Below are 21026 nucleotides of genomic sequence, written 5' to 3' on the forward strand. Positions count from 1 at the left end.
TGGAAACCGTCCGATCCCAAGCCCGTTGACTTGACGTAAACCACCGACCGAGCTCGATTTCTTCAGATCCAATATCCTTCTCCATTTGCCGGCATCCGAATGCTAATGTGTGTGTGTATGTGTCTTTACTGATCACACCATGCACAAATGGAAAATAGGAAAAGTTTCATACCCAGAATTCCGTGCAACTTGAGCCACTCGCCACAGTGTCGTAAATCAGGCGAAAAATTTAAATTTAAATCCCAACCATCGTATCACGACCCAAACCCGAAGTAGCCACTCGACTTGCCCGGGATGTGTCCCACCCTGTACAATGGTTCTACGGCGTACGACGCGTCGTACGTGTGCGGGATTTGATACTTCAGCACCATTTCACCCGAAGTGGATTTAAAGTCGGTAAGGTGAAAAATTACGATGGTTTCTTCTGCCAAGCCAAGGTGAAGCACCCGGATGTAACGTTGGCCGAAAGGGCGACGTATATCAAAGGTGCGTAATATCCTCTAAACGTTCCTCCTACGCCAAAAACGCAGGATGAATACCTGAGGCAGTATTCCTCCATTTCGTTCTGACAGCAATTTGACCGACCGACGAGACGCACGTCCACAGCCAACAGATCCTTACGCCATCAAAAGTCTTCAACTAATCTCGTGCTATTTACATAAATTATGCTTGGTTTTGAACTCAACTCTCCCGCTCCATCCCCACTTACCATCCTGGGTCCGTGGGTTGGCGTTTCAATGCATTTGAATTTTGCTCTTCCTCACACATCCCTCACACATCGAGACGTTCGAGGTTCGGGTCACTCCATCCCCGATTCTTACAGATACACTTACACGCACCCCCGCCACATGGTAACTCATCCAGCACAAGAAACATTCGGCGGACAGGGTTGTTTTAGGGCACGGTTGAACTTAATGACATGGAGATTCAGTTACGTGGTGTTGCTTCACGCTTGCCACTCAACCTGCCTGAAAGTCGTACGCTTGATCTTTCCGTGTTGGTTTGGGCTTTGTGTTGGCAGGATTATGCCGAAATCTCGTCGGTATGCTGATTAATACTGGGTTCTGTTAGGAGGGAAGGGAAGGACAGATCGTGGGCGTGCTATCGGGGATTAGCTAAAGGTGAAATGACTTGTACGCTAAGAATGTAAACAAGATTTCAATTCCATCAAGCATTGGCAACGATTCGTTTGATTTTTTTTAAACCTATTTTCAAACAACATAAGCTGGATGATGTTTTGTAAACAAGTTTGTCATACACAAACGAATCGGCCCGTGGTGGATATTTCCTGGAATTTTTATGCTCAAAAATCCTGCCTTTAGTTTCGTTTTAGCCCTGTTATTTACACATGCGCCTGAAGGAAGAAACAATTTGCTGCAGCATTTAGCATTCGATGCGTGGCAGCATGCAAATGATTTGTGCTGTACTGTTCAAGTGGCAGCCCTAACAAAACAATAACAGTAACGAGGCCCGTACTACACACTTCTTCATTTGTGTTTCGAACGAGTTGGAATGTGTTTTAACAACTTTCAGCACCGGTTTTCCAGTGAGTGGTAGTTATGTGCACTTCATTCCTTCCACAGTTCTGAACAAAACTGTGGCAAAAATGAGCAAAGCCCAAGCAACGGGCAACGTTTGCGTTGAGAAATAACTTCATCAGAGTCGTGAAGAAAATTAGGTGCAAGAAGCGCGGTGGATCGCTGCGGTCTTCATACGACTTGGGTACAGTTTCAACTTCAATTTTTTCGAGGCTTTCGGTGACTTTCGAGGCAGGGCCATGACTCTACCAGGCACGACTTTTGGCGTTCGGAGGCTGAGTTGTTGAAAAGCAAAGCACAAAAAATAACCTCTCGGTCTCTTTTTATCTCTCGACCTCTCTTTTACTTTCTTTCAACTTTCTTTTTTTAAACTTGGAGCGGTGAGTTTGGCGAAGGGCCGGGAATGAAACTTTATTTCATTTTAAATTACATACTTATAATGCCATTTATTTTCCGCAGAACGAGACCGAACTGACGACGACTCCCTCGTACGGGGCAAGTCAAGGACGTAGAGGAACAGTGGGAAGCGCGAAAGATGTAAGCGAATAATGGCGGGTAATAAGGGAAAACGAATGAGCTTTGCTTTCTGAAGCATGCGAAAACCGTACGCGTGTATGTAGCGTTATACGCGTGCTTTCTTGCGTATGTTTCATCCGGCGCTCAGGCATGGCTTTTCAGGTGGCCTGATCGAAGCATACTCTTACGGAGGGCAACGTATGCAATGGTTCAGATGGAAACCACATGCCCAATAATGAACTGGCGAACCGGTTTCAGTTTTTCATCACCTTTTTTTGGTTGGACTCGATTTGCCCAAAAGGACGACTGTACGAAGACATATGCTTTGCTAGGAGACATATTGGACACAAGAGCAAAAAAAAAACACAGACACGCTATCACAGAATGCTCCATATGAAAGGGATGCTGATGCGGCCACATTTCAGGCAACACGTGTGCAGCCGAAACGGCGGCTGCTGATGGTATTCTGATGTGTTAAAACATAAACGAATGAAATGGTTCCTATAACATGGTCATTTTGTGTCATCTACGCCGAAGTACATCGCAATCAGTATGACTAACTAGGGCATCAAGGGCGTTGCGATGGCATGTAATTTACTTCTGATTTATGGTGTTCAATTATCACATTATAGTATAATTTAGTGAAATGCATTCTGAAACATTTACTGTAAAATTTATTGCATGTATTTTTATCAATAGTGATGTTTTTGTTGGTTAGAACAATTGTAAATTGTTTTCGAAATGGAAAAGTAAAACACATAAAATATATAGCAAATAATATAACAGAAGAAAGTAATATTAAAATACAACGAACTAGTAAGAAATAATCTGGCATCGAATTTGGCAGGCAAATTAAGAACGAATTTGCATATATTTTTTTAAACAAAACTAGTTTGATCGTTTGCACGAACAATGAAAACCAACGCAAATCCCTATCATCATGAAGAGCCGCTACATAAAATGCTTTCCTGTGCAGAACACCCAACCCGAACATATCCTTTGCTCCATTAGAACTCAATCAAAATGCCATTGTTTTCATTTTTACTAAATTAAATTGATGCCAAAGAGCATTAGAAAATTTCACAATCCCCTCATTTCGCTCTTCACTTCCTTCGGTTTTGGCTTTTATCGTTGCTTTGCTATTTTTCTTTTCATGCCTGTTTTCATCAAAAGACATTAACATTGCAGAATGACCGAAAACACAAAACCCCATCCCACCCCTTGGCCCGGGTGTTGGCTTTTCAATGGATACGAAACTCAGGCAAAAATAACACCAAATTAAAGCACTTCCAGCCGGGATTGGAATTTGCCGTAGCGTTTTAGCTGATTGTATTTTTTTAAGCTTTGCCCAGTTTTGTTTTATGCGTTTCTTTCTCTTTTACCCGTGTGCTTCTTTGCCATTCCTTTGCTGCCTTCGTTGTCGTTGAGTGTTCCAATGGGCTTTCGGCTTCTACTTGCCTTGATGTCCGCTTGTTCCGGTGCGTTGTTTTCGTACTACTCACGCAAAATCGTGTACGGGATTTGGTTTTCACCGAACCGCTCGAAGGCTTTTGGGTGAAAAACTGCGAAAACTGATCCCATCCTTAGCCCCTCTCCCCCTTTTGGGAACGGTGAAAATTGACGCGCAAAAGGTATGTGCACAGCAAAAAAAAGAAAGGTTAAAACAATCGTACCAGCTTAGACTTACCCATTCTTGGCGAGCGAACCACTTAATTGAATCCAACAAGATGATGCCCTTTTATCCTTCCCATATCCTTGTGAATTTCTTGAGTTTCATCCATTATTTTATCCGGGTTATAAAGAAAATAAAGAAAGAAATACTGAGCAATGGCGAGCGAAAAGCCTGTCAATCTGTTATGTTTTCCGCCCAACATGTCTCAAACATTGACGAATCGAAAGGACGGGCGCTGTTGTTGTGCCTGTGGTTTGTAGAAATTTACTCATGTAATTAAATTTCCACCCATCAGTAACTCACGTGCAACGCAAACCCACGGCGAACAACTTGCCTTGGGGATTTTGTATTCTAATGACCCTTAAAAAGGGATCGCAGATAAAACAAAAAAGAGAATAGGTTCCGTTAAGTAGTCTAGTTTTCCGAATTGCAATGTACTGATATGAATTTTGTGCTTCTGGTGGTTGAGTGAAACCAACCAAAACAAGTAATAAGTTATGTTAGCTGATTTGTCTAAGTAACAAACACATTGTTTTCCAATGGTAATGGAGTTCAATCATAACTTTCTTATCAATTAATATGATGGCAAACTAGTAAGGTTATCCATTAGACAAAAACATATGATGTTCTGAGCATATTTGAAAACATATCGCTAATAACATTTATTTCAAACAACTTATGCTACTTTTTTGTCTCGAAATTATTCTGTAATGAAAAAAGCAACACACAAAAAATGCAAATACTTTTTAATGTCTAGTGATAAGGAAACGGAAATGTCATCTTTATAATTGAGAGTCATTTTACCGTAATTATTAGAGAGACTACCTGAACAAAGCTTTCAATTTAATTAAAAGTTCAACGGCTCGATTAAAAGAAAGCATTATTTAAATGATTATGTACTTGTACTTTTATAAATATAATTGCACTATACAGGGGTTTTCAGATAAAAATTAATCTTATCTCTGAATTCTATTAAAATTTTGTGGAAATGTGTAAAAGGAGATATGGATTCCTTTTTTCATCGTTTTTCGAGCATTTACAAACTAAAAACTGTACCAATTAACTTTCATGAAGAATGTGATAGTAGAAAAAGAAATTTTAAAACCATAAAATTTGTTTGGAAAAAAATCCAGAATATAAGAAGAATTTCAATCTACTTCACACCAGCATGAAATATTCTTTCGAAAACAAGTTCAAACAGTCACAACTGCACTCGAAAACCCTGCAGTTTCTAGATTATTATTGATAGTCCATTATATTAAAAAAAGCAGCGTTGCATTTAGCTCAACTATAAAAAGTATATTCATGGAAGCTTTCCTAGTTCAGTTCCATTTTAGAACACAATTCAACATGTCGGCTAGTACTTTTATTCTTAAGTTGATTCTATACCTTGTTCTTTTGAATGAAACTAACGCCGGTCGACAAGAAGATGTTGTTGAGTACGTAAATCGTCTTGCACAATACGAGCAGGAAAAGCTTCACGTAGGTGTCTTTAACTGTTGGCTACTCCAATTTGCTGATAACGCAACATTTTCAACCATACAAAGTGAATTAGCTTGCCGCATTAATGCAAACTACATTAGCCTGTTGCAAGTGAATCACCGAAGCAAATATCAGTTCACCTTGCCGGTACCCAACATGGCATTTATTTTGTTAGGAAACAAAACAATGGCACACGACGACTACAACATCCACCAATGGGTAGCAAACATTCCATTCGAATGTAAGACGATTGTGCTTTTCGAGGGTAACAGCAACGCAACACAGCCAAATCAAATTGGACACTATTTTGCGACGATGAGCTTGTGGAATGTGATACTGATCGCCACCAACCTGGACGCAGTGTATGCCTTTCATTATGGACCTTTGCGCATTTTAAAATACACCAACTTTCCGAGCTACAATGTGTTGTTCTTCGATCGATTGCAAACTTTACAAACCAGACATCTATTGGCAGCGTACATGAAGGACATCTATACTAAAACACGATGTAAAAATATACTAGGAGAAGATTTATCGCTGTTCAAATTGTTTGCAGATACCTTCAATTTGGAGTTTTATGTGGAAGAAATGCAATGTATCAAAAGCGAATTGCCGGTCACGTGTTTCTCGCGCTATGCCGATAAGGATTTATTAATCAATCGATTCTTTTTCCAACAATACAACAGATTCGCTGTTGACTGTATAAAGATGGAGAAAATTGCTATAGCCACACCGAAGGGGCGCCTACTAACGATATGGGAAATTTTGCTGCATCCTTTCCAACAACCCGTTTGGTGGATATTAATTGCAATATGTTCCGGTTTCCAGCTGCTAGAGATCATCATACCGACATTGTTCACGAACAGCATTGTCGGTCTAGCGCTGTTTGGGTTCGAAAAGCGTCAGTTACGATTTACAGGACGTACCGAAAAAATAACAGCCAGTGCCTTTGTTGTGATGATTTTCCTGTTTAAATGTGCGTACGAAGCTAAACTCATTTCATACATCACCGAAACTCCTCGGGAACCTAGCGCATTATCTATTGAACAGTTACGTCAACGCAACATTACCGTCTATCACAAACATTTCAACACTACACACATGAACAAACTGAAGGGAATGTTAGCGACCTACGATGGTGATTCACTTGTGTTTGAAGGATCAACTATTGCAGACAATATAAATGCGTTAAACATTGAAATGATGTTAAACGATGTTGAAGGTACTCCTTATAAGATACTCGACGAAACTTTGTTTGAAATGTTACCATTTTTTACGTTCCAACCTAAAATAGCCATTCGACAGCCATTCCTGAAATACCAGCACCGGGTGTTTGAAGCTGGATTGCCCATGCACTGGCATCAAAAGATGTTGAACTGTTATCGTACTCACGTAAACGAATTAAAGTTAAAAACGCATAGCAATTCAATGGAAAACTTCATACACGCAGACAAACTAAAGCCCTTGATCATGTTTTTCTCTGTGCTGTGGACATTTGCGACGGCCGTTTTTGTGATTGAAGTGATCGTGGGAAGACGATTGAGGAGTTGTTAAAACGTTTCAAAGGAAAATAATTCGAACAACATGATCGAGGTTGTATTGAGCAGTAGTAGAAGTTGAAATGCATGTTGGAGATTAAAATTACATTAAGATTAAAATTCTGTTACAAACGAGACGATATTTCGTACAGCCAACGAGGATCAAGAGCTAGAGCATCTATACGCGAAAAATTGTTCGTTTATCACATTTCCACAAACGCACTAATATTTTGTGAAAAAAACTACTGAATCACAATTATACAATAAATCATCTTTTGCACTCGGAGACACTTCATCTTTGTTTTTGTTTTGGAATTTTAATAGGATCCTAGAACGGATATTTGACCGTTGCACACTACAATTGATCTTCTCCGTACTAATCCTCCGCTTGATTTGTTATTAACAAAGGATTTAAAAACGGAATTGTGTCCGACGTGTTCTGCACTCCATCTTCTCCCTAGTAACCCTGAAATAATCCTTTAAAAGTTTATTCTTTAATTATGATCTTTAAAAGATCATGATTCGTAATAACGTCCGAGGGACATAAGTTCCTTCGGACAATTGCGGCGCTGTAATTCAATCTATATTCATTACAATCGATTCAATAAACTCAATATATCCCAACACTATATGTAGGAAAAATATCCCAGATTGTTAATTATCTTACCATCTTGCTAGCTTTCTTTATACTAACCAATTCAATTTCCTTGGCAATTTTTTACAGGTAGTTATGTAGGTTAACTTCCTTCATAATGTTTTACAATAAGGTTATGTTTGTTTACTATGTGTTTTTCTCCAGGATCAAACGAAAAAAGTACATTAATTCTTTTTGAGTACCTTTTTGACTTGAAGCTAATGCTCCTCTACGTCTCGTGCCGAATGAGAACCTTCCTGGTGGAGCATGAGTCCGGCATCCTCATCACGTGCCCCAGCCATCGTATCCTTCCGGTTTTGACAACCGTCAGGATATCTGCACCGCCAAAAAGCTCAGCTAGCTCGTGGTTCATTCCCCTTCTCCACACGCCCTGCTCGCACACACCGCCAAAGATAGTCCTTAGCACCCGCCGTTCGAAAATAGCGAGTGCATTGGCATCCTCCGTTAGCAGAGTCCAGGACTCGTACCCGTAGAGGACTACCGGACGAATCAGTGTGCGATATATCGTGCATTTCGTGTGTTGCTGGAGCCTTCTGGATCGCAGGAATTTGTGGAGCCCGTAGTAGGTACTGTAGCGACCAGGACGCCACCTGGCGCAAAATATAGGTAGCAGGATTACGATCCTTGGGGATTAGGAGATAGGGACGGCATGAAAAAGATAGAAAAGGACAGCTAGGGGGTGCACGTGCACTGCGCGTATAAAAGCTTTGGCGTGCTCTCTCGTTTTCTTGCCACGCTACCACGCTACCACGTTCGTACCACATCGCACCGCGTGTTGCCCTGAGGTAACAAAATAGGTTAGGAATAAACGCTTGTTCTAAACACTAAAACTGGTGACCCCGAATCCTCAGAGTGTGAAATACGCCTTAGTGCATGGGTGTAAGGTGCAAAAAAAAACTCTACGCGCCCGCATACAGTCCAGCGTTCGAACGAGTGTTCACATGCCCCCGCTACCCAGTGCCGAGAAACGATCTAAGTGCATCGCGTCCGTGAATTGCATGCGTAGTAACGTCCGTCGCGAGTGCCCGTGTGTCGTGTGAACTTTTCGACAACGCCTTCGATTACGGACGCTAAAAAAAGTGCAGTAGTGTATACCACGCGTAACGCCGACGAGTGCTTAGAGAACGTGTACGCACTCGCCGCACGCTACGCACTCCGCGCCGTGGCAAGTGAACGACACAGATACACACACGCGTATCGACATCGAGTGGCGTGCCGACAGGGCCGTCAAACCCAAAGCAGAACGTCGTTCCTTTTTCTGCTGCGATCAGCACGATATTCCCACGTTACCGACAAGCATACCGTGTCCCGTGATACGCATTTTCACCTAACGTGCGCACTATCATCGCCGTAGCCGAGGACAGGAATCCGCCATCATTTTCCCCACGTGTCGCCGCCATCTTCCCCTCGTGCAACAGCCATCGCAGCCGGACCAGTGCTGAAGTCCCCGGACGAGGCTAACGACCTAAGACGCCGCCATCTTCCGCTCGTGTAACCGCCATCGCTACAAAAACGCCTTCATCACACATTTAAGGTAAGATCCATCCTTTTTCTTACTACTAACCAACGAGGATGATGCATAGTCCGCCGAATCCTGGGGTTACAGTGGTAAACCCCGCCGCGTCGATAGCCACTGATACCGGAATGACAGCCCCTGGCCCACTAACAATCGAACCACCTTTCTCGCGCGATTCCTCTACCGACCCGCCGGAATTTCAAGTGGAGATCGTTAACAACATGCGCCTCAGACCACCCGAATTGGACACAACCGACATCCATACCTTTTTCTACGCGTTGGAAAATTGGTTTGACGCATGGAATATTGCGCCGAGCCACCACGTCAAGCGGTTCAATATTCTAAAAACACAAATCCCGACGCGAATCCTACCTCAGCTGCGCCATCTTCTCGATAACGTGCCTAACACTGACCGCTACGAAGCCGCGAAAAGGTCAATTATTCAACATTTCGAGGAGTCTCAGCGTAGCCGTTTGCACCGATTGTTGTCCGATATGAACCTTGGCGACCGGAAACCGTCCCAATTGTTAGCCGAAATGCGACGCACAGCAAACGGGGCGATGACGGACTCTAGCTTGGTCGATCTCTGGATAGGACGTTTGCCGCCATACATTCAATCCGCGGTAATCGCCGCTTCGCCAGACGTGGAAGACAAGGTAAAGGTGGCCGATTCTGTCCTGGATTCGTTCAATTTGTACCACCGGACGGGAACATATCAACAGGTGTCAGAGGTTCGAAAGGGAGAGGTGGACCGCCTCACGAAACAAGTAGCTGAATTGACGCAGCGTTTAGACGCCGTCCTGAATCAGTTAAATACAGGGCGCAACCGAACGCGATCACGATCCCGCGCACAGCCTAACCAGTCCACCAGTATCGTCGCTAACGACTTGTGCTACTATCACCAGCGTTACGGTCAACAGGCACGTAACTGCCGAGCACCTTGCTCATTTGTTAGCCGTCAGCATCGTAACAACGCATCTTCGACGTCTGCGTGACAGCTCGCGGGAGATGTTCGGCAACAACCAGTCCACTCTATATCATCGACAACCCATCGCCTCGTCATAGTAGACCGCAAAACGACCCAACCATTTTTGATAGATACTGGCGCCGACGTCTCCGTAATTCCACGAGAGCATAGTGGTGCTGTCCATAAACCGTCGTCCATGAAGCTTTTCGCCGCTAACAGGACGCCAATCGCGGTATACGGTGAGTCGCTTCGGACTTTAGACCTGGGTTTGCGACGAAATTTCCTGTGGAATTTTGTGATCGCCGACGTGGGCACGGCCATTATCGGGGCCGATTTTCTCGAATATTTTCATCTGCTAGTCGACCTTCGCAGTAGATGCCTGGTAGACGCCTTCACTAACCTTCGTACGCCCGGTGTCACAAACTGTAATCCAGAGGAACCAACCGTAAAGGTTTGCGATTCAACGTCACCGATAGCTTCCTTATTAAAGGAATTCCCTGGGTTAACCTCGCCTACCACCCCTGGTACCCAACTGCAATCCGACATAACACATCGCATTGAAACATCAGGACATCCGATCTACGCTCGTCCTCGTAGATTGTCCCCCGAAAAATACGCAGCCGCTCGTGCTGAATTTGAGTCGTTGGTAAAGATGGGAGTTTGTCGGCCTTCCAACAGTAGCTGGGCCAGCCCCTTACGCATGACTAGAAAAGCAGATGGAACGTGGCGACCTTGCGGCGACTACAGAGCCCTCAACGCGAAGACTGTACCAGACCGTTATCCTTTACCTTTTCTCCAAGATTTTACGATGAATTTGCAGGGCAAGACCATCTTTTCAAAGGTTGACCTGCACAAGGCTTACCACCAAATCCCGATCCACCCGGAAGACATCCCAAAAACCGCCATCACGACTCCATTCGGGCTGTTTGAGTACACTACGATGCCATTCGGCCTGAGAAACGCGGCACAAACATTTCAACGGCTCATCCATGATGTTCTTCGAGGACTCGACTTCGTGTTCCCGTACATTGACGACATGATCATCGCTTCGTCAACACTAGAAGAACACCACGAACATCTGCGTCAGTTATTCCAACGTCTGGAACAACACCATTTGGCTATCAACCCAGCCAAATGCGAATTCAACCGAACCCAAATCGCCTTTTTAGGACACTTGGTGAACGCAAAAGGTATCCGTCCTCTCCCGGAACGCGTAGCAGCCGTCACCGAGTTAAATAAGCCCACAACGGTAATGGAACTGAAAAAGTTTCTCGCAATGGTTAACTACTACCGCCGCTTCTTACCACACGCCCTAGATACGCAAGACATATTATTGGAGATGACGCCTGGAAATCGAAAAAAGGACAAAACGCCGCTCACCTGGACACCTCAGTCAACTGAAGCATTCACTCGCTGCAAGGAGCAACTTCGACAAGCAGCATTGCTGGCACACCCGAACCCGAACGCAGAACTATCGCTTTGGACAGATGCTTCCGATTTTGCCGCCGGAGCCGTTTTGCATCAAAGAGTAGACGACCAACTCCAACCACTGGGTTTCTTTTCGAAGAAATTCGAAAAGGCTCAGAGAAACTACTCGACCTACGACCGTGAGTTGGCGGCTATATATCTCGCCGTACGCCATTTTCGATACCAGCTAGAGGGCAGGCAATTCCGTATTTATACGGATCATAAGCCTTTAACCTACGCGTTTCGGCAAACGCACGATAATGCCTCGCCGCGAAGAACTAGACAGCTGGACTTCATTGCACAATTTTCGACCGATATACACCACGTCTCTGGGGAGCAAAATGTTACAGCCGACTTGCTTTCACGTATCGAAGTGGTGCGCGCGATGCCAACCATCGATTTCGAACTTTTAGCCGACGAGCAGACTTGCGACCCCGAGCTTATCGCTATACTGAATCGGAAGATGGCATCCGATCTGTTCCTCCAAAAGACGCCGATCCCCGGAAGTACCAAAGCGCTGTACGCGGACTGCCCTGGCGGAATAGTTCGACCGTATATCACCAAATCATTCCGCAAACAGCTGCTCCACGCCGTTCACGACATAAGTCATCCCGGAGCACGAGCCACAGTTCGACTGATGACAGAACGTTTTGTCTGGGCGGACATCAAAAGGGAGACGCGCGAGTTCGTAAGGAACTGTTTGCCATGCCAACGTGCTAAGGTCGTCATACCAAAAGCCCGCTCACGTCGTACCCGACCACGCAGCACAGGTTCAGCCACATCAATGTCGACATAATCGGCCCTTTCCCAGTAAGTAACGGAAACCGATACTGCCTGACAATAATCGACCGATTCACCCGTTGGCCAGAGGCAGTGCCGATACCGGACATCACCGCATCAACTGTGACCGCAGCGTTGCTGTACCATTGGATCGCCCGTTTTGGAGTTCCATCTATAGTGACAACGGACCAAGGTAGACAGTTCGAGTCATCGTTGTTCAGCGAGTTGAATCGATCCCTCGGAACAAAACACATACGGACGACGGCCTACCACCCGCAAGCAAATGGGCTAATCGAGAGATGGCACCGCACTCTCAAAGCAGCAATTACTTGCAAGGACACGATTAGGTGGAGTGAACACCTTCCCTTAATACTGCTTGGACTGCGCACAACTTTTAAAAGCGACATCCAAGCATCACCGGCGGAACTGGTGTATGGTACGACTCTCACCATTCCTGCCGAATTTTTCTCCAGCGAACCACAACCAGTATTGACAAATCAATCCGATTTCGCCAAAACACTACGGGATGCGATGAGCAAAATTCGGCCACCAGACACCGCTTGGCACACCAACCGAACAGCCTTCGTCCATCACGATCTAAACAAATGCACCCACGTATTTGTTCGCAACGACACCGTCCGTCCCGCTCTAACAACCCCGTATCACGGCCCTTACAAAGTACTGACACGAAATTTTAAGTCTTTTCAGATATTACTCAATGGTCGACCCTCGCTAATATCCGTCGACCGACTCAAACCGGCCTACACAGTTGACGAAATCCCGCCTCAACCGTCTCGGGAAACTCCACCGACGGACCCGATACAGCCGTTCCCGGCAACCCAACGGCCATCAGCTGAGCAACCGCTAACAAGCCACGGACAAGCAGCCACGGCACCCGAACTGACGTTGCACAATAGGACAAACACGCCTAGCGCTTCGCCAACACAGCAGCCTCGCGCCGCGCATCCTTTGCTTGCACCGTTGCCCCAGCCACCGGCACCGACTGCTACACCAACTACACCACTATCTATCCTGCGACGAAGAGGAAATGATATATCGACCGGTGTTACCAGATCCAACCGAAGAGTGAAAATACCGCTGCGTTACCGATAACACCGCTCTAAGGGGGGAATACTGTAGCGACCAGGACGCCACCTGGCGCAAAATATAGGTAGCAGGATTACGATCCTTGGGGATTAGGAGATAGGGACGGCATGAAAAAGATAGAAAAGGACAGCTAGGGGGTGCACGTGCACTGCGCGTATAAAAGCTTTGGCGTGCTCAGCCAAGCTCTCTCTCTCGTTTTCTTGCCACGCTACCACGCTACCACGTTCGTACCACATCGCACCGCGTGTTGCCCTGAGGTAACAAAATAGGTTAGGAATAAACGCTTGTTCTAAACACTAAAGTACGATCTCCCTGAACAGTGCGTCTTCAGATTTCGCTGCTCATGTTGTTGTCCGAAGTTACGATCGTAGCGAGGTAGTAGAACTCCTCTACCACGTCGAGATCGTCGCTGTCAACTGATCACGGAACTCTATCACGGTCAAAGCCTCCGTCAATGAACAAGTGGTGCACAGGGATCTGCTGCTCTCGGCACTTCTGGAGGATCTGCCGTAGTCAAGATTTGTTTATTTGATTTGTCTACAACAAATCCAGTGTGGTAGCTTCCGACGCAATCTGTTTCAAGGGGCGCAAGTCTGCAGAAGAGCATTCGGGACAGGATCTTATAGGCAGTATTCCAAAGTGTGATGGCTCGGAAGGATACAGACTATTCATAGCCACTAATAATGGATATTCAAGCACTTGGGTCAAGGTATTGAAGTACAGGAGCTTTAGGGGTATTGGATTTCTAGGCTATTTAGATATACCAAGTAATTGATTTCCATAAGGAATCGCTTCAAGGTTAAATATAATAAACACATCCAAATTCATGGTCAACAAAAGGTCATTTAATTATTTTTTTTTTTTGGAGAGCAAATCCTGTCATGAGCCACGCAAAGTGTTGTCAAGTTCCTAAGCATGGCCTTGAATGAAGACTTGGATCAGTGCATATATTACCAAAAAAGTCAATATGGATTTAGTACAATGCCGCAACAGGTCAACATCAAAAAGATACAAGTAATAATGCACTGTCTTTTATACAGAGCTTATTTGCTATTTAAAAATTGGTTCAAAAAATATTTGGAGAATTAGCAAGACACTCCATTTCTTCGCTAGTACAATATTAAACATTAAATATTTTTGATAAACAACAAACAACACAACACAGGACGAGATGATGCGCATCCTCAAGGAAAAGCTGGGGGATGATCGGCAGAAAGTGGAGCGTGTAAGGATGAATTTCCAGGGGAATATTCTTCTGGAATTGTCCTGCAAGAGCCACGACGAGACGCTTGAGATGTGGCGGAAAGTGTCCGAAGCACTGGAGGGCAAAGCGAAAGCCCGACCACGGACCCCCACAACTCGCCTCACCTGCACGAACATTCCACCAAGCTGCACCAACGAGGAAATTGCAACGGACCTTAGCACAGCCCTGGGAGTTACGATCTACGCAGACCAGATCAGTACCGTTAAATCCAATTACGGAACGCTGGTCGCATTTTTCGGATGCCCAGAGGTGGCAGTGACGGACGACGTGCTACTAAAACAGCATGTTGTCGGATTCAGCCAGTGCTGCCGGTTCAAGAAGGTTGAGGTGAAGCGCCAATGCTATCGGTGCTACGAGTTTGGCCACATTGCCACTCACTGCCGTGGGAAGGATCGGTCAAGCAAGTGTCATCGATGTGCGGAGACTAAGCACACAGGACCGTGCACCAAGGAACGGAAGTGCCTCGTCTGCAAGGGCCCGGAAGCAATCGGGCACTCGTTCGGACAGCGCAACTGCCGCCAAGTAGGAGAAGGGGTAAAAAACCGGCCTCGTCATGATTAATGTCCTTCAACAGAACCTTAATCACAGCCAGCTGGCCCAGGACATGCTGATGCAGACTGCTCGGAACGAAGGCTGCGACATAGTGTTGATCGCCGATCCATACCGGATCCCGGAGAACAACGGTAACTGGGTCGCGGATCCGACGGGCAGAGTTGCAGCAGTATCGACAGGAAGATACCCTATCCAACGCATAATCGAGAATCGGCGGGATTGCTTCGTCGTGGTCGAAATGCGTGGTATCGTTTTCTGCTCCGTGTATCTACCTCCTGTGGGGTCCGATTTGTCAGTGGAGGATTATCGACGCAAATGGACCGAAATTGCGTCGGTGATTCCGCGGAATCGGGACACCGTGATCGGCGGGGACGTCAACGCCTGGTCAGGAGCGTGGGGGATGGAACGCAGACACAACGATGGAGAACGAGTTCATAGGGGAGCAGTGGTGATGGATGCTATGGCATCACTTGAGCTAGTCTTGTTGAACCGGGGCAACCGGCCAACCTGGAGCAACAACAGTGGCCGTAGTTCCATTATCGACGTTTCCTTCTGCAGCTCGTCTCTTCTGGGGGAAAATAACTGGCGAGTCTGCGACGAAAATCCAAGTGACCACAATACCATCAAGTTTGCGGTCGGGAGGACGACGACGCAGCGTAACCTGGGACGCAGTGCACAGCAGGCTTCGGAGAGCAGATGGGCAACCCGGTATTTCAACAAGGACTTGTTCGTTGAAATGTTGGGGTCACTGGACATCTACAACCGCACCCTCTTGGCGGACGAGTTGACAGAGGCAATGTCAACCGCCTGCGACGCGACGATGCCGAGATTGCCAGCAGCACGGGGAGGACGACGATCGGTGTACTGGTGGAATGACGAGATTTCCCAGTTACGTCGCACTTACATCGGGATGCGGAGAAGACTCAGGCGAGCCCGAACGGAAGAGCAGCGACTGGATCGGCGTCCGGCGTACACAGCAGCGAGAGCAGCACTGGAGCAAGCGGTCAAGCGGAGCAAGAAGGAGCAGGGCGATCAACTTCCGGAACAGCTGGGGCCCCACGGATTCGGGCCAGGCTACAAAATCCGGAGGCAGATGTGGCAAGGAGCCCGAGTACCGATGGAACGGGATCCAGCCAAGCTGCAGCACATCGTCGGCGAACTTTTTCCGGTGCAACCGCCCATGGAATGGCCCACAGCAACAGGATTGACGGACGAGGACACGGCACGGGATGCCGTTACCGAGGGTGAGCTGGTGAGCATTGCAAAATCGCTCAATCCCCAGCGTGCCCCAGGAGACGACAACATTCCGAACGTGGCCTTGATTGCGGCGATGACGGCGTTTCCACGCGTCTTCATGAGAACGTTCCAGCACTACATCGATTCCGGCCACTTCCCCGTCGAATGGAAGAGGCAACGGCTAGTGCTGTTCTCGAAGGCCGGGAAACCACCCGGAGAATCATCGTCGTACCGGCCAATCTGCCTGCTGAGTGTTCTGGGAAAAGTGTTGGAGCGACTCATACAGCGCAGACTTACGGAGCATCTGGATGCTACGGGCGGTCTCGCTGATGCCCAATACGGATTCAGGAAAGGACGTTCAACCATGGATGCCATCAACAGGGTGATTGCCAACGGAAGGGTTGCGCTCGACAAGAAGCGCAGGGGCGATCGACTGTGTGCGATGGTGACAATCGACGTGAAGAACGCCTTCAACACGGCCAACTGGACAGCGATCGGAGCAGCTCTGCAGCGAAGGAACACGCCACCGTACCTCCAGGCGTTGCTGCGGAACTACTTCACGAATCGCACGCTCCACTACGAAACGGATGAAGGAATGGTCTCGCTACCAGTATCGGCAGGTGTCCCGCAGGGTTCGGTTCTAGGGCCAACACTGTGGAATGTTATGTACGATGACCTTCTTCGTTTGGAGCTGTTCGGAAAGCGTGCGGACATTATAGGGTTTGCTGACGATGTGGCGTTCACCCTTATCGGGAGGGACCCGCAGGAAATCAGCAACCTTGCTACGAGGAACCTGGAGATGATCGAGCGTTGGATGGATGGAGTGGGATTGAAGCTGGCCCATCAAAAGACCGGCTACATGATCTTCTGCACTCATCACAACCCGCAGGTAGGTCAACTACGTGCGGGGGGACACACGATCGTATCCACGGAATCGCTCAAGTACCTGGGGGTCGAGCTCTGCCGCAAACAGCACCACGGTCGGCATTTGGAGAAGGTTTGCAGCAAGGCATCACGTATCACGAATGTCTTGACCGCTCTGATGCCGAATAAGTGTGGCCCAAAAAGCAGCAGAAGGAGACCCTTGGTTAACGTTGGGAATAGCATTGTCCGTTACGCGGCACCATCGTGGGGACGGACGCTTCTTCAGAAGGACGTTCACCGGACCACGGTTCAGAGGGCGCACCGCACAGGAGTTCTTCGAGTGGCCAGTGCCTTCCAAACGGTCTCCTACGATGCCGCTTGCGTGGTCGCAAGCACTATCCCGTTAGTCCTTCTCCTAGAGGAGGACATCCGCTGCCACGACGAAAAGGTAGCGAGGGGAAGTCCAGGACCAGACATACGAAAGCGGCAAAGGGAAGAGACCATGGGACGGTGGCAACAACAATGGACAGCCGGAGCGGGGCAGCCGAGATCGCCGGGGATGAGGACGAGGAGAATTATCCCGGACATTATGTCCTGGGTAAATCGCAAGCACGGAGAAATTGATTTTTATCTCTCTCAACTCTTTACAGGGCATGGGTTTCTCCGGAGCTACTTCGTCGACAAAGGCATCCTCGACGGCTCGCCAAACTGCCCGGTGTGTGAACACCAAGTGGAAGATGTCGACCACGTAATGTTCCACTGTCCACGGTTTGCTCGAACCCAACACGAGATGCAGCAGCAGAGCCACACCCGCTTGACGATAGAAAATCTTGCAGCGGAAATGTGTGCCAACAGCAACACATGGGAAGCAGTCCGGACCGCCGCAAGGACCATCTTCAGAAACCTCCAAGTGAGATGGAATGAGGAAAGTCCACCTACGGCCAGACGGAGACGACAACAACGACGGCGGAACACGGAACAAACGGGACAGCAACAGCTGCCGCCGTGACCGCACCAAAGGATGACGACAACGGAAGCAGCAGCAGCAGCAACGAGTAACCAGAGCAGCAGCAGGAGCTAGACCCCACCGGAAGTAGCGGCTACGGACGGGCGGAATTAAGCAGCAGCAGCGGAAGGAAGGCACGAAGCAGCAGCAGCAGCTGAGACAACTAGGACGGATGACGCAGTAGCAGCATTGGAAAGCAGCAGCGCGTCAACAGGATGGGTGCATCGCACAAACGTTCCTGCATGGAGTACTACGCACATCAAGCGCATCGGCAGGGTTCGGATCAGGTCGAGGAGTGGTTTAGTTAGGGTCCCATCGGCTGCCGGGTCCGCTTCACGGGCCCAGCGTCACGATGAATCCCACATAACCCATCTCGGAGGGATTGGCTTGTAGCCGCAAGCCGCCCTTCGAGGTGGGTACCTTTTGAAGGTTCCCTCCCCGTTAACAAAAAAAAAAAAAAAAAAAAAAAAAAAAATATTTTTGATAAAACTCTTGAAATAAAATACTTGGTATTGCATTCCTACAACCCTATCAAGAAAGCAGTCGCTCGTTCGCCCATTGATTAGTTAATGTAATATTTTTTATTTAAAAAACGCCAACACAGTTTATTTGGACATTCCTTTGGTTGAAACAATGTTTCTTCCATTGACAGAAATATCAAAATCCAATGCTGCCCATTTCGACCGTCGTATTGGGTCGGTTTGTTTTTTCCTCTTACTTCTGTTCGATGGAAATATGCCACGGCAATCAGGGAGCAATTTGCAACAGATATGAGTCAACCTGGCAGATGCCTCCCCAATGAGTGTATCATCAGCGTCATGTGGCACTGATGTTAATGAAAAGATAGTTCCCATCGCGAAACCGTCATTCGGCACACATTTTGCCCATCAAACCACACGCAACATGAGCAAAAGACGACAGCATACGTTACCTCACCCAAAATCACATCATCCCCCCTTCCTTTACCCTACCCCATGCACCCAAGCTTCCTCCCATTTAACACATGATGGCTCAATTTTCTTCCTTACAGCCAAAAAATTTGCCTCCAGCCAGTAGTGTAGTGGAAGCCGGCACTGGAACAGGGGTGAAAAAAGCGCAAACACTGTGTTGTTCCGTTTTTCCCTCTGCTCGATTGTACGTTTCCTTTTTTTCATGTGTGTCCTCCAGTTTGTGTTGACGACAGACGCTTTCGCCAGTATCGCTTACGGAACCGTATGCGATCCTGATATTGTCACCGGTGGAGGGAACAAAAAAAACAGGAAATCATACACACAACCCCGCCACCGTTGGGTACGGTATGGCTCATAAGAGCCATATCAGATCGCATCCCATTACTACGAATTTGTAGTCATTTTTCATGTTTTCCCTTGGACATGCTAGTTCGACCGTTCGACCCGGCCAGAAAGAACAAAAACACCCGAAATCATTTGCTACTTCCGACAGGCGGTCGGGAAATGGTTCCACTCTTCTCACTCTACCGCCTGATGTTTGGTACCTTTTGTTATTCAAATTACCATACTTTGGTTCAATATTTGTTTTTATTTGTGTTTTCTAAAACCATACCGAACGAGGATGCTCGGCTAAGTTGTTGGTTGGTTCTATTGAATGAAATTGTTTCGATGTTTTGTAACCCATCGGGAACTGTTTTGCTCTGTTTTGCTGATTCAATTTACTTTTGCTGTTTGATTGGGATCAATTGCCAATTTTCTTCCATTTTTACCTCTAAACACACATTTTTTAAACGTGTGAAGCTGTTCTTTACCCTGACCAATAACTGATAATATTTTATCAGCCTTGTGATTTAAAAAATCATTCGTTAATCATTCGTAATTCAATTCATTCATTTAATCTTTAGTATATTGTTAACCACAAGTAATATTAAAAACTATTTATATTTATTTGCTAATAATAACTTGCCTGAATCATAAAATCCCATTCAATGGTTTCCCACCTGCGGCAGTCAGCAGCAGCTAACAAATTTCGCACAATGACAAGCATGGGCCAAATCTCCCAGAACGAATGCCAGTTGCACTTCTGCCGAAACCCAGCATGCCGAACCGGAAACAATGGAAAGGTCCACTGGGTCCACATTGCAGCGACCAGATGCACAAAGCAAAACCACATCAAAGCCCGCATTTCACCGGGCTTCAGCGACGTCACGTAGGTACGACGATGGAAATTTGGAAGATCAATTGAATCACACAAGGCCGTTGAAATATACCGCAGTTAGTACAAAGAATGAAGCCATGAAGCCGCTTCCGGGCTTTAGCTGAGAAGCGTGTTTTATGGTAAAAGCATAACAAGAGTACATAATGCTTAAAGCGAACTTTGTTTTGCTAGTTTCAACAAAACAGTAGCATTTCGATTTTAATGCCAAATATAGAAAGGCAATCATTTTATTTAAAACATGAAAAATTTTCAAAATCTCCCTAAAATAATAAATTTATTAAAACCATTTATGAAGAAACCTATTACATAAGAAGAAGAACAGAAAAAGTATCCAAAATTTCTACTATTATTTCTATTCCTTAGATTGAGATTGCCAAAAAAAATTGTAAAACCTTATAGAACTTATCTCGTTGATTGTAGCTGCTCTAAACTGCCAACCACACCGAATCTCATAAACCTTTCCAGTACTAGAAGAAAAAAAAAAACTTTAGAATGAAAAATGTGTCATCAACATTTCTCAACCAAGAAAGAAAAGAAGAAAAAAATATTCCCGAACGTAAAATAACATGAGAAAAAAAGTGGAACCCACTGAACGGCAAAACTAGTGTCACGTGCTCGGTTACAACGAGGAAAGGCTGAAGGATAAAGCGAGAAATACAACAAAAGGGAAGGATAATATATTTTATGTAAATGTTGC

The 21026-nt window shown here is 46.3% G+C and overlaps 1 protein-coding gene across 1 annotated transcript; it reads left to right on the top strand.

The window, feature by feature from the left end:
- Window positions 1-5246: 5246 nt before the first annotated feature.
- Window positions 5247-7965, top strand: LOC125761674 (uncharacterized). The gene has a single exon (XM_049423028.1). It carries the CDS (start codon window positions 5365-5367, stop codon window positions 6760-6762), a length of 1398 nt encoding a protein of 465 aa, XP_049278985.1. The 5' UTR covers window positions 5247-5364; the 3' UTR covers window positions 6763-7965.
- The last annotated feature ends 13061 nt before the right edge of the window (window positions 7966-21026 follow it).

This window comes from Anopheles funestus, chromosome 2RL (assembly GCF_943734845.2).
Source record: "Anopheles funestus chromosome 2RL, idAnoFuneDA-416_04, whole genome shotgun sequence".
In the NCBI taxonomy this organism is placed as follows: Eukaryota; Metazoa; Arthropoda; class Insecta; order Diptera; family Culicidae; genus Anopheles; species Anopheles funestus.